General features: G+C 37.1%; 4 protein-coding genes across 7 annotated transcripts; 3 read left to right on the top strand and 1 right to left on the bottom strand.

The window, feature by feature from the left end:
• Positions 1-2,251: 2,251 nt before the first annotated feature.
• Positions 2,252-6,591, top strand: LOC124334806 (methyl farnesoate epoxidase-like). Of its 4 annotated transcripts, none has more exons than XM_046789084.1 (12): positions 2,252-2,305; positions 2,732-2,808; positions 3,154-3,287; positions 3,735-3,824; positions 4,411-4,647; positions 4,725-4,864; positions 4,927-5,205; positions 5,299-5,413; positions 5,501-5,678; positions 5,835-5,952; positions 6,033-6,174; positions 6,237-6,591. In XM_046789084.1, the coding sequence occupies exons 5-12, from the start codon at positions 4,476-4,478 to the stop codon at positions 6,431-6,433; spliced, it is 1,341 nt and encodes a 446-aa protein (XP_046645040.1). In that variant the 5' UTR covers positions 2,252-2,305; positions 2,732-2,808; positions 3,154-3,287; positions 3,735-3,824; positions 4,411-4,475; the 3' UTR covers positions 6,434-6,591. The 4 variants fall into 4 exon arrangements, with proteins under 4 accessions (XP_046645040.1, XP_046645038.1, XP_046645041.1 ...); XM_046789082.1 differs by lacking the exon at positions 2,252-2,305 and adding an exon at positions 2,375-2,516; XM_046789085.1 differs by lacking the exons at positions 2,252-2,305; positions 3,154-3,287 and adding an exon at positions 2,375-2,516.
• Positions 6,592-6,776: 185 nt separating this feature from the next.
• On the top strand, positions 6,777-8,888 carry LOC124336328. The gene is made up of 6 exons (XM_046790099.1): positions 6,777-7,071; positions 7,399-7,510; positions 7,591-7,682; positions 7,755-7,860; positions 7,923-8,212; positions 8,279-8,888. Exons 1-6 carry the CDS (start codon positions 6,934-6,936, stop codon positions 8,438-8,440), a joined length of 900 nt encoding a protein of 299 aa, XP_046646055.1. The 5' UTR covers positions 6,777-6,933; the 3' UTR covers positions 8,441-8,888.
• A 318-nt stretch (positions 8,889-9,206) lies between these two features.
• LOC124336167 (mitochondrial ornithine transporter 1-like) lies at positions 9,207-11,044 on the top strand. Its single transcript, XM_046789870.1, has 8 exons — positions 9,207-9,521; positions 9,582-9,650; positions 9,718-9,890; positions 9,970-10,122; positions 10,188-10,293; positions 10,362-10,439; positions 10,521-10,673; positions 10,732-11,044. The coding sequence occupies exons 1-8, from the start codon at positions 9,383-9,385 to the stop codon at positions 10,854-10,856; spliced, it is 996 nt and encodes a 331-aa protein (XP_046645826.1). The 5' UTR covers positions 9,207-9,382; the 3' UTR covers positions 10,857-11,044.
• Positions 11,003-12,717, bottom strand: LOC124336043 (replication factor C subunit 3-like). Its single transcript, XM_046789633.1, has 7 exons — positions 12,412-12,717; positions 12,285-12,349; positions 12,057-12,222; positions 11,786-11,985; positions 11,581-11,699; positions 11,336-11,504; positions 11,003-11,278 (listed from the first exon to the last, which is right to left on the bottom strand). Exons 1-7 carry the CDS (start codon positions 12,569-12,571, stop codon positions 11,090-11,092), a joined length of 1,068 nt encoding a protein of 355 aa, XP_046645589.1. The 5' UTR covers positions 12,572-12,717; the 3' UTR covers positions 11,003-11,089.
• Between the last annotated feature and the right edge of the window lies 1 nt (position 12,718).

Here is a 12,718-nt window from a genome sequence, read left to right as displayed (position 1 = left end):
GGCCTTTGGCCGTGTTATAAGTGCAGGTGATTCGGCCGCAGCAACATTTGATGCCATTCATTTCGCCTATTCTGCATATTTCTTCACTATGCATAATGAGGAGAGGTTAATCATCAACCGACGGGGGAGCCAACTAATTGGGCGATGAGAATAAAAGAGCTGCAACAGAGTCAATAGACAGCTATTGCATAATTCGTTTGCGATAGAGGAGCGCGTCCCTTAAGTAGGCAATAATGAAGTCAGGAGAGCCTATAGTTGTTTAATGAAGCACTCACGATTGAAAATGAACTTGCCCAACACAAAAAGAGAATGTTGGGCGCGCCAAATAGAAATGGACTAGTGTGCAGTGCGTATAAATGATGGTCGAGCACAGCACAGCACATAGCGCAGTATGGGAAAATGAAATATGGCACACAGATATCTGTGTGTGTAAATACAAAAGAATAAATATGTGCAATCTGTACAATTGTAAATGTAGAGAGAGAGAGGACCGGAGAAAGAGACCCGGAGTGTTATTGATCGGCAGCGACTAGCTGCTTTGCACTAGCTGCTGCTTCTGTATGCTGCTCTAGAGTTTATCAAGTTCCTGATATAGTGTATAAACCTCCCGAATCGGAAAGATGTGTGTAGGCCTACGTGGACAGATATTCAGGGTATACACATTTGTATGGAACGCCATAGGGACAAAAAATTAACTGCTCCAAAGTTTGCATTAATTTAGTGCTCTCCAAAAATAAATGCTCAAAATTTAATGCTCTCTCGCATCCGCCCTCTAGCGGGCGGTTCAAAATATTTCGTTTCTCCGCCTGCTTGTGAGAGAAGTTAGAAGCTATCGATTAAAATCCAATATTTAGCTTAACTATGGGATTTCTAAATTCGAATGCTTGCCCTATTTGTCGCCTCATCACCTTTGCCAACCCGGCAACCCCTTATGTCTTCCGAGAATCCTGAAATCCGTCATCCATCCATTCCGGATTCCGGCGATGCCGAACATCGGAACATGCCAGGACTAATATTGTTACTTCTGCTGGCGAAAAAGATAAAGTATCGACGAAGAACTAGTCACGAAGATTACTTCGACAAAGATGGAATCATAAAAAGACACGATATAAATCACAGGACAGAAGGGTGGTTGCGGAGGTGATGGGGCAAGACGCTGATCAATGCTGATGTATTCAAAAATTAGATTTTAATCGATATTCAATTGTCAATATTTTCATTGATAGCGAAATATTTTGAACCGCCCGCTAGAGGGCGGATGCGAGAGACCACTAAATTTTGAGCACTTATTTTTGGAGAGCACTAAATTAATGCTAACTTTGGAGCAGTTAATTTTGTGTCCCTATGGCGTTCCATACATTTGGACCATCAGCACAGATGCTGCGTCCCATGTTGCATTTATATACGTAGTCCCAGTCCGAACGGATTCAATGTTGTATGCAAATGCAAACTACCTCCAAGTTGCGGTATTAGAGGTGTAAATAAAGCGCAGCGCTGCATGTTCTATCTATCTAAGGTAAATTGTTGATCTGTCATTGATCCATCCACAACGAAGATTCTACACAGAATCTATGTAACTAATAATTAAGCTAAACAGGCGCTGTCTACTTTTATTTTCACGATGAAAAGATTGGAGAAAGCGTCGGTTGTGATGTAATTTTTAAGAACAGTGCGTCACTAGCCGAATTCGGAGAATCTTAACTATATAGGAGCGACATCTTAATATATATAGTTTAGACGTATAGTTGTGCACTGCATATGTTTCCTTTTCTTTCTCCAAGGAAAAACAAATACATAAAAAGGAGAAGAGCAGCATCAAGCGATAAAGAAACGGCGGAGCGTGAATGAGCAGTCCGCCAGCCTAGACCGTATCGCCAATGTGCTGAATCTATCCAAACATACAAGCTCATCAGCCTTTTATTTCCTGCTGCATCTTTTTTTCCCCCCCTCTTCTTTCTAGACTGTTATTTTCCTAGCTGTTTTCTGTTCCTTTTGATGCCCCCGGTTTATATATTGCACTTTCTGTGCGATCGCATTTAGGTACACATCTAAAGTTCCTACTCTCTTTTTATTACGAGTTTCTTTCCTCGATACACTGCTCCGACTGGATTCTTATTTACAACGCTATTTATAGTGAATAATCTTACGAATAAAAGAAAGAACGGAATCGCCATTTTCAGATTTCCACCGACATCATCCTGAAATGAAAAATTGTGAACTAGTGCAACACTATATCTCAACAATTAACAGTAAATCGTCTGCTAGACTTTGAAAACAACAATATGTGTGGTTACATTCGAAAAATGTAAGAAATTTATTATTGTAATCAATACTGAGTTAAAAGTAAGAATTAATAATATTTTTTGAGATCTCTGCCCGGTTTTATCACAGAAATGTTTGAAACAAGTAAATTGTGCAATTGATGGAGCCAAGTTGCATGTGTCTGTCCACGTGATCAATCCGTTTTTAGTTTTGCTTGGAAAAATCGTGCATCCGTGTTCAAATTGTTTGGAAAGGTAGATGAACCAAGAAATCAATTTCAAGTTTCACACTTCTTGTCATAGTGTTGGGTATGGAGCAAATTGATATGTGAGATCGAGTGATAATCCAACGTCTTTTCTGCTTCTTCACAAACCATTCCAGTAGAAACGATTGATTATAAAATATCATATCTTCTATCACAAGTAATTTAATTGTTGATAATTCATTCATTGTTCTTTCAATTAAAAAGGTGGCACACACCTATAAAATGCTGACTAGGACCTACAGGTACTGGTGCTGACCGTTGCCTTTGCAAATTTACTAAAGGTAGATAGACATTACAATAATATATAAGACATTTCATGATATATATTTTAGAAAAAAAAATCAGAAAAGTATCTCTATAGGTCCACACATTTTTCAAAATTAGTTTTTCTAACTTGCTAATATTAGCTATTGCTTCCAGCTTTCCAGCTTCTAGTAAACACAATTATTCATATTTATTTTTTATTTAGTTATTTTCAATATCACTGAAAGTCAATGCAGTGTTGTGTGAAAACTGTTTTCAGCCTGGGGGCTGGGACTTATTATTAATATTAAGAAGACATTTTTATCAAAGCATGAGCTGAAGATATCCGACTAAACTCTTAAATCTCTCTTTGAATTTCACAGAATGGCGTTGCAGCCTACGGAAGATGGTATAAAATTTGAAATTATGTTATGTAACGTAATTTCGCACACTTGCTGAATCCTTTGGTTATATACATTCAATACATCGGATCAATATTCGGTCCTTTTTCATGAAGGTAAGCACTCAAAAACTATAATTGGGTGCGTGCATGTATGGTCATGGAAGACTTTCAAATAAATCTATCAGCGCTGTAAGAGCTACCTTTTAGCCCCACTCCTTTTTCAGCATGTTTTTCTATTAATTTATTGAGTTATTGGCAAGTAGAAAGCAAAACGGGATTCGATTCCTTTAAGTTTTATTTTAGAAATATTTCATTTTGGCAACGGAATAACAACATATTTCAAATGTAAATAGTGCCATTGTAAAAACAAGTTTTTTGTTGATTATGATTATGCATAGTCCGTTATCAGCTATAACAGCAAAAATTCAAGGAAAGTCGAAACATGTGTTGTAACCTGTAGTGGTCTGTTGCTAGTTTATTCTTATTATTTTTATAATATATTCTGTTTTCTAATTTTTGAGATCTTGATTTTTTTTTTAGTTATTTTTTTAAATAACGCAGGATGAAAACGCACAGAAGACCACTTCGCTCAGAACACCATCACTTTCATCTTCTACTTCACGTGTACGATTCAACAATTTCACACCTACGGTACGAATTTTGACGATCATTGCTGATGCAGTCCCTCGACAATTTTCGTTATTTATTTGATTCAAGGGATGGTTAATCATTTGATTAATGGGAAAAGCGCCTTGAAACGTGAATTGCATGTATGATCTATGCGGTGAGCTTTGTAGCATTTTATTTTTCTCTCTAAACCCCGGGAAATTGGAAAGAGACACAAGATAATGAGAAATATAGCTGCTGACAGTAGTTAAATTTACAACCACTCGCGGTCCCGCTGACCTCAAATGGCTGTATATGGGCTGTTTGCATTCTTATCGCAAGTTCCTCAGGTGAAACGTGTTTCCCCACCTTCAGGCCCTTTGTCGAAGTCGCTTGAATAATACAGTCTACTTTAAGTTGCCAGCTTGACGTGACGCTGTAATGCTGCCGTTAATAGTTTATTATTTCATTTTGTTCCTTGTCTGCTGGATTGGGTTGTGGTACATTAAACTACTGTGGAAACCTGCCGGTTATCCACCAGGTTGTTATGCTTTGTACAACTTGTTTAGAGTTTGCTTTTCGTTAGCGACTGTTTATTTATGTTCCATTATCTTTCGTGTATCTCTCTCAGGCCCATCGGGAGTATTGAGTTTCTTAGCTCTGAACAAGCAAAATGAGCCTTTTCTTTCCAAGGCAATGCAGAAATTGTCGGCAGAGTATGGACCTGTAATAGGCCTTATCCTTCTTCACAGGAAATTCATCTGTGTTTCTAGCCGCCAGGCTGCTGTTGATGCTTTGAGCAACACGGAGCTTTTGGGCAGGCCCAAATCTTTCGATTTCAATCTGCGAACCAAAGGATTGATTCGTGGTATTACATTTCAGAAGTTTGTACACGATTTTTGTGCGTTATATAACCTAACATTTATTTCGTTTAACCCCCGCTAGGTGTCTTGATGACTGACGGTGACTTATGGAAAGATCAGAGGCGGTTTACAATCAAACACCTCAAGGATGTTGGCGTTGGAAAATCTTCCCTTGAAGGAATGATTTTAGATGAAATTCGTGAAATGATATCCGACTTGAAAGTATTACCAATTGAGACGAAATGAAGTTTACCTTGTTATTCAAAGTTTCTGCGTTGTGCCAGAATGTTGTAGATTCCTCCAGTGACGGAGTAATCAAATTGGACAATGTATTCACCACTGCCGTGCTCAACATATTGTGGGTTATGGTTTCCAGTAGGCGATTCGAGCGAGGAGATCCGAAGATGGACGAACTAGCGACTTGCATGCACGGTTTCATGCGTTTCAGCAATGGTGGACCTACTTGGTTGAGCTTAATTCCGATTTTACGCTTCATCATACCGGAACTTAGCGGTTACAACAAGCTAATGGGGTACATTAGACCCATACGTTCCTACGTCGAGGTGATAACACTTGCTTGAATAAGATTGTGTTTTTTTTTAAATTGAGATTATATTTTATTACGTAAAACTGGATTTTATTGTGTGCGCATACAGGAAGAGGTTGCGGAGCACCAGAGAACCCGTCAAGCGGATTCGCCTCGCGACTATATTGACCTTTATTTGGAAAAACTTGACGAAGAAAAGTCTATAAATAATTCAACCTTTGATGGTATCCGATTAGATAGAAGCATGGTTATTGGTGGCCACAAATCCATGTAGACGAAAATGATTCATTAACAGTATTAATGTCATGCAGAGGAGCAGTTGTTGGCCACTATTTTTGACATTTTTGTTGCCGGATCGGAGACGACGAGCCACACACTCGGATTCTCATTGCTCTTTATGATATTTCACCCGAAAATTCAGGAGAAAGTTCAAGACGAGATTGATGAAATCCTACAAGGAAGAGCTCCATCTCTTGCAGACAGAGGAAGGTAATTCCATCAAATAAAAGAGTCAAAACCGCCTTCATCCTTTAACAAACTTACATAAATATCATTATCACACCCATTTTTGCTTTTTTTTTTAAATTGGTCCTTGTTGTTTTTGTTTTTATAGAGCAATTGATCCTTGAATTCTACATAATATAGATTACCGTATACGGAAGCTACGCTCCAGGAAATCCAAAGACTTGGGGTAGTAGCTCCAGTTACGATACCCCACGTAGCGGAAAAGGACACGAAATGTCAAGGATATGTCATACCAAAGGTTTGTTAACCCTTCATATTCTTTTCTTTAATTTCATTCTTTAATTGGCAAGTTATTATCCGTTGATTATTATTATCCAGAAAGCAGTGGTATTTATCAATCTCTGGGCCATTAATAACGATCCTGAAATTTGGCCAGAACCAACTAAATTTCTCCCGGAAAGACATTTGAATGATGCTGGGGAATTTGTCAAGTCGGAAAAGATGTTAAACTTCAGTCTCGGTAACCGCTATTACCTAATATATTTTAAATAGTTCTTTGCTGTATTTCCAGTTTCACTTAAGGTAAACGAAGCTGCATTGGAGAAACACTTGCGCGAAATTCTCTTTTTCTCTTCTTCACATCCATCATGCAACACTTTCACTTTGAATTTCCTAATCAAAGAGATGTGGACGAGGAGTTGCCTTCTCTTGAACCAATTCCCGGCTTGACATTGGCTCCTCGCCCATGCTTTGCCCGTGTAATCAAAAGATCAGTGTAATACTGTATGTATTTCTTTATTCCGGTGCCAGTGGATCATGAGGAATAGGACAGAAAAAATAGGATACGAGTTTAAAACTTCAGCCGTAATTTTAAAAATCATTGTCGATAAGTCATGAAAATTTATAACGGACTTTGAAATAGAACTACCCCTCCTTATTCCTCATCCTTATTAAAAACAATTAAAGTATATGAAACTGAAGTCAGATTATAAAATTGTATCCGCCAACCACAGATAAAGTGGTTCTAGTGTTCAACTGTAGTGTGCAGCGCTATGCAGTGAGTGACTCAGATAGTTCGTTATCGATTTGGATCACGTGACTGATAACGAAAGTGGCAACGTTGTTACAATCAGAATCAGTCGTACTGCGCTGCGTTTGACAAGAGTCGTGAGTGAGAAATTTAGAATATTGTTTTCAATACCAGATTGGACGTCACAGTCAAGTTCCTTTATTCCCATTTAATTTTATTGCTGAATTCATTAGTTCATCATCGGACACGATGAAACGTGCAGCAAATTGCTTGTTTGCGGGATTTGTTGTCCTAGCCCTTGGTTCTATTGTTTCTGGTATGGAAAACAATATTATCATTTCCAAGGGTTACGTCAGCAAGCTTTGCATTGATCGCTGTCAATCATCGGTAATGACACTCTATATTCCTTAAACAAGATTTGTAATAAGAAATATCCATAGGATTTATGGCTCTTGATTATGCAATTTTTATACTTATCATGTGATTAAAGTCCTATTGTGTTTATGTTTGACTTGGGTGGCAACAAAAGAAATTATTTAATACCCAGTAACAATTTTCTTTTTAAGTTGTGAATATTTTATAAAATGTGCCCTGATGACATCTTAAATAGTGTGTGGAATATTGTTCTTTTTTCAGAACTGCCTGAACATTTAGATCAGAATCTATAGTTGTACTAGTATATAAATACCCAATTTATGTTTCTTTGTGTTGCAGGAAACAGAATTGGTTGAGGATTGTGAAAGGGGCTGCCGCTTTTTTGAATATGCTGAAACAGCAGACCTGGTGGATTTTAATGAAACTGCATTCCATCTTCTGTGTGTGAGCAGTAAGTGCATTTCTTTTTTTAATTAGATTGATAAAGATTTTTATGTTAAGTATTTGGGTAACTATTGACTATTGTTTCAGATTGCAATGAAGCCTATGTTGTTGAAAAAAATCGTGGTGTCTGTGTTTCTGGTTGCAATTTTGCCAAAAAAGAAGTTGACAATATCATGGAGGTGACTTTCTGTTTTTTTTCTTCAAAAATAATTATCTGAAATTTTAACTGACAAATCCAAATGTTTCATTAGATGAGTCACCACCTGCTAGAAGAGGCTGAAAAGCAGATGAATTTCCTAAATTCAATCATTGGTATGGTTTCCTCCACCTTCTGGTCCACAGAGGACAATGAGAATGGTAAGTCAATTTTAATTAAATTAGGAGAAGTCCATAATGTATAGTTTAATTGCATTGTGTAGATGTTCCTAAAGATCTCCAACAACATTCGCGCGTCTCTGGTCAACTTTTGGACCTTTTAGGTGACATCCCTACCCGCGGAAATAAACTGGATGACAAGTTTTCTGCAGGAGATGTGGAAATTATTAACTTGATGGGAGATGATATGTCATCCGTTGACCCAGCCGAAATGACTCTCTGCGCCACTCGCTTGTGGCTACATCGTCTATCCTTTATCCTGATCGTGATGGGATCAATTTCCTTGCTATTTATTAGCATTTTCTATTTGCTTGCCTTCATGAAACACAAGAAAGTATGTTTTTGTCTCATGCTGGAACATATTGAGAATGTGTTCTGATCCATTTCTTAAATATTGCAGTCCAAGGAAATTCAAGAAACCACCGATGATACCGGAGATTTGACCAGTTTAAATCCTCCTAGTTATGAAACATTGATCAAGAGCGGGTACATCGTGGAAGCCGACAACTACATGGCTCCTCCTCTCAACGACGAGAAAAAGGAAAAAATATTCGCGGCTTGAACGTGATTGTATTATCACTCTATTCCTTTTCGTGCCGCAGATTTTTTTTTCTTTCGGTTTTGAAAAACATTCGTATCCTATTATTAAAGATATAAAAAAAAAGCCATTCTTCGTCTGACCTTATGGGACGGCGCCATTTATTCATTGATTTCTTTCGTGTTAGTCAATTTTTTCACGCTTCAATTACACTGCGCTTTTTTTTCTTCTTCAGTTACTTGGATGGGAAGTCTTGTCGAAGTCCGCCAAGTTTTCACTTTAGTCTTGACTTTTTGTCCGGTACATCAACAAACAAATAAATATACAATCCTTCTTTCTTATCCTTTATAGTAAGATTTGGCTACTAGGTGAACAGTGTAAGGTTCTGTGATTCACTTCGTGTTCCGTCTGATTGGGGATTTTTTTTATCGTGGTTATTGTTTTAAAAGAAATATACCGGATAACGATATCATAGGCCTTTCGTAATCTCTATTTAATGAGAACCGTAAACACTTATCCTGTTTCACTGTGTTCCGTTCAGGGCATTAAACAGCTGTAGGCCTACGTGTAAAGGACTAAAGTTTCACTGTGGTGTGTGTAAGGGGAAATTTATTCTCATTGTTTTTTCACCGTCATGCAAGCTAAACACTGTATGTTTATACGAAACAAGAACGAAGCTGAATGTGGGCGCTGTGTGTTTTTAGAAAAATAATTTTACTTCATAAATAAGGCGCCAATTTTCAAATTTCAGAGTCCTCTGGCGGCCGTTAAATTTCAAGGACAGACTAGGTGAAGACTACACTACACACACAGGCAAGTGTGTAAAAACGAGCGTAACAAATCTTTCGAAGTTTGCTTTTCAGTTGTTTTGGGATGCTTGCCAAGATTTAAAATACTCTAAAAGTCTAATGCAAAGAACTAGTGCAACGAGTTGATCTCCTTTTCTCCTCAAATAGATCTGTGCCTATGAAATTTGGCGATAAAGCATTCTTTATACAGATACACATTATGGAATCTTCAACTAGTTACAGTGCAGAACTTAAAGAAAATAATGAACGTGGAAAATTTCGCGAAGCTACTGTTGACCTTATTGCTGGCTCACTTGGTAAAACTAAAATTTGTGTTTTCATTGGTTATTACGTTATTCAACTACTTTTTTAAATAGGTGGGGCAGCCAATGTTTTTGTTGGGCAATCACTGGACACTGTGAAAGTCAAAATGCAAACATTCCCAGGTTAGTATTTCATCAACATTAATTTCACATTGTAATCCTTTGTATTTACATGTTTCTTCATTTGCAGCCTTATACAACAATATGTTTAGTTGTTTCAAGACTACGTTTGCAAATGATGGTATAAGGGGACTCTACGCTGGAACAGTTCCAGCTTTGGCAGCTAACATTGCTGAAAATTCTGTTCTCTTTGCTGGATATGGAGTTTGTCAAAAAGCAGTGGCTTGGGCTATTGATACCCCTGTAAAATTCACACACTATAAAAATCAGACCTGCCAAATCTTATTAATAATATGGTGTTATATGTTTTCTTCCATTACAGAATGTACAAGATCTTAGCCCTTTGGCTAATGCCTCTGCTGGTTTCTTTGCAGCATTCTTTTCCTCACTTACTTTGTGTCCTACTGAATTAGTTAAATGCAGACTGCAAGCACTGCAGGAGTCACAAAGCCTTGCTAAGAATGGCAAAACTAAGGTTTGCAAAAAGCTTATTTACAAATTACTTCTATACTAATAGTGATAATAACATCTTTATTTCAGGTAAAATCTGTGGGCCCATGGATGATAACAAGAGAAATTATTAAAAATGAGGGTTTTAAGGGAATGTTTCGCGGCCTTGTCCCAACTTTTGCCAGAGAAATGCCAGGTATAATAAAATAAGCTCAACTATCTTGCATCAGCTTTATATGAATGATTAAAATCACCTTTTCTTAGGATATTTCTGTTTCTTTGGCGGGTATGAGCTGTGTCGACACTTACTCACTCCACCTGGAAAATCAAAGGATGAAATTGGTATTCTTATGCTAACTACGTTATAGCAGATTTCTATGATAAAGTGGCTCAGGGAAGTAATTATCGTTTTCCAATTGCAAGGTGCCATAAGGACGATTATTTGCGGTGGCGTAGGTGGAATATCTTTGTGGGTCGCGATTTTTCCTTTCGATGTAATCAAAAGCCGAGTGCAAGTGAGCAATACAGCTTCACAGCCCATGATGAAGATGCTCTTCCACATTGCACGGACGGAAGGTTACCTTTCGTTTCCTTTTATTCTGAAAACATTTTATTAACATACTGTTCGTTATAGGTGTAATGGCCTTGTACAACGGACTCGGTCCGACAGTTATTAGAACTTTTCCCGGAACGGGAGCCTTATTCTTGGCGTATGAGACTAGCCGCAAAGTCATGAACGAATTCTTCGACAAAATGTAGAGAACAAATAAAAATAACACTGCATTTTAGGATCAAATCGAGTTGAGAAGTTAAGGCAACAATTTTTTATAATGCATTTTATATATTAATTATGTTGTAGTTTAAATGCTTGTTAAACTATTGAGATACATAAAAAATAATTAAGGTTTACTGTTGCTCAATCGTGTAATACACATTTTGTTACGAAATTATTATTTAAAACAAAGTTCTTAGGATGTAATAAAAAATAATTCTTACATCATATTAGCAAAGCTATCTTCCAGAAAACGCTTATAAATTGCCATGAATTTAGCAACAAAAGCCTCAATATGAAAGATAACTTTACTTCCAAGGCAAAGGCGATGTTCATAGTAAGCTGCCATTGAAGTTACTTCAGCTTTTAATTGACCATCACAGTTTTTCAGAATTTCTTTGAGCAGTTTCTAAACGAAAATCAACGTTAATAATTTGGAGAACAATGATTTGTTTGTTTATGTTACCTTAATGATCATTTCCGGGGCAATGCAGTGAGATAGAAGTTCATAGATTCTTCCTCGTACTTCCAGCAACGCTTTTGGACTTTGTTCAGAAACCATCTTTTGTCCTGTTTCTCGAAGATAAACTTCCCAATCCGGTTCAACTATCTCTTGTTTAACACTGAAAGGATACCTGAAATTTAAATATAATATAGGATCATTAAGAAAAATAATATGCAAGCTATTGCAAAGATAAATGAAAAACTTACTGCTGTACTTTACATGCCTCTAACATTAACAGAGCTCTCCTTAAATTACGTTCAGATCTCTCTGCAATACGAATGGCAAAATCGGTGGGCAAGGTAATCCCTTCTTTCTTACTAACCATCTGTTTTCAGATGAAAAATGTAAAGCAAGTTTGCTTTAGAATGTTTAACCATTACAGCTTCATATCTAAAATCTAATCATAATAACCTGCAAAACTTTAATGATGTCATCTTGGCTAGGGGCTGGAACTCTTATGGCAAGACATCTGCTTTGGAGTGGTGCAATTATTTTTGAAGTTGAATTTGCACACAGGATCAAGCGACAGGTAGTCATGTACTTTTCCATGGTTCTCCTGAGAGCATGTTGGGCATCCTTGGTTAATTTGTCAACCTCAGTCAGTATAACAACTAGAAATAAGCATTTAGTCTAAAGGTTAAAGGAACATTCACATTAGTTAAATCTGGTGAAGGAAATATACCTTTAAATTCTCTTTGACCACCAATATCTAATTGTTGTGCTTGTGCAATGTTCTTGATCATTTCTTGGATAACAATTCTGTCATAGATCCCTGCATCATTTGGATTAACTTCAATATGATAGTTGCTTGCGACTGTCATGACTTCTATTTTCTTGTTGGATGGGGTCTGTTCAAAAATAATTAAATCAACATTTAAACAGTTCAACATTGAGCATTTTTAAAATTTACTGTAAAATTCTGATGCTCCATACGCAACTTCTCCACTCCGGGTCCATAAAGTTCTCTCAGGAGTGCTTATTATGACATAATAGTTATGTGATAATTTCTTTTGGAAACATGTAACAATATTCATTACCTGATACTCGTGTTTTCTTTCCTGCTCCAGGTGGGCCATAGATAAGCAAATGAGGGAAATTACCTTTGGTTACCATTTTTTGCAAGCGTTCTCCTTGTTCAAGGTGAAAGTCTAGTTTTGCAAGTGTGTTAGGACGATATTTATCTACCCAAAGACTCATTTTAAATCAGTTTTAGTTTATCGATCTTAACAAGAGATTTATCCAATAAAGTTAAGATTTGTTTTAAACGGATGAAAACGAAAATTTTTTAAGTAAACAAGAAAAGACGTTCAGCACTGGCAGAGTGGCAGACGATTTCTGCTGTTC

Source organism: Daphnia pulicaria, chromosome 1 (genome assembly GCF_021234035.1).
Source record: "Daphnia pulicaria isolate SC F1-1A chromosome 1, SC_F0-13Bv2, whole genome shotgun sequence".
NCBI lineage: Eukaryota > Metazoa > Arthropoda > Branchiopoda > Diplostraca > Daphniidae > Daphnia > Daphnia pulicaria.
The sequence above is the reverse complement of the archived record's forward strand: the minus strand, read 5'-3'. Positions and strand labels throughout refer to the sequence as shown.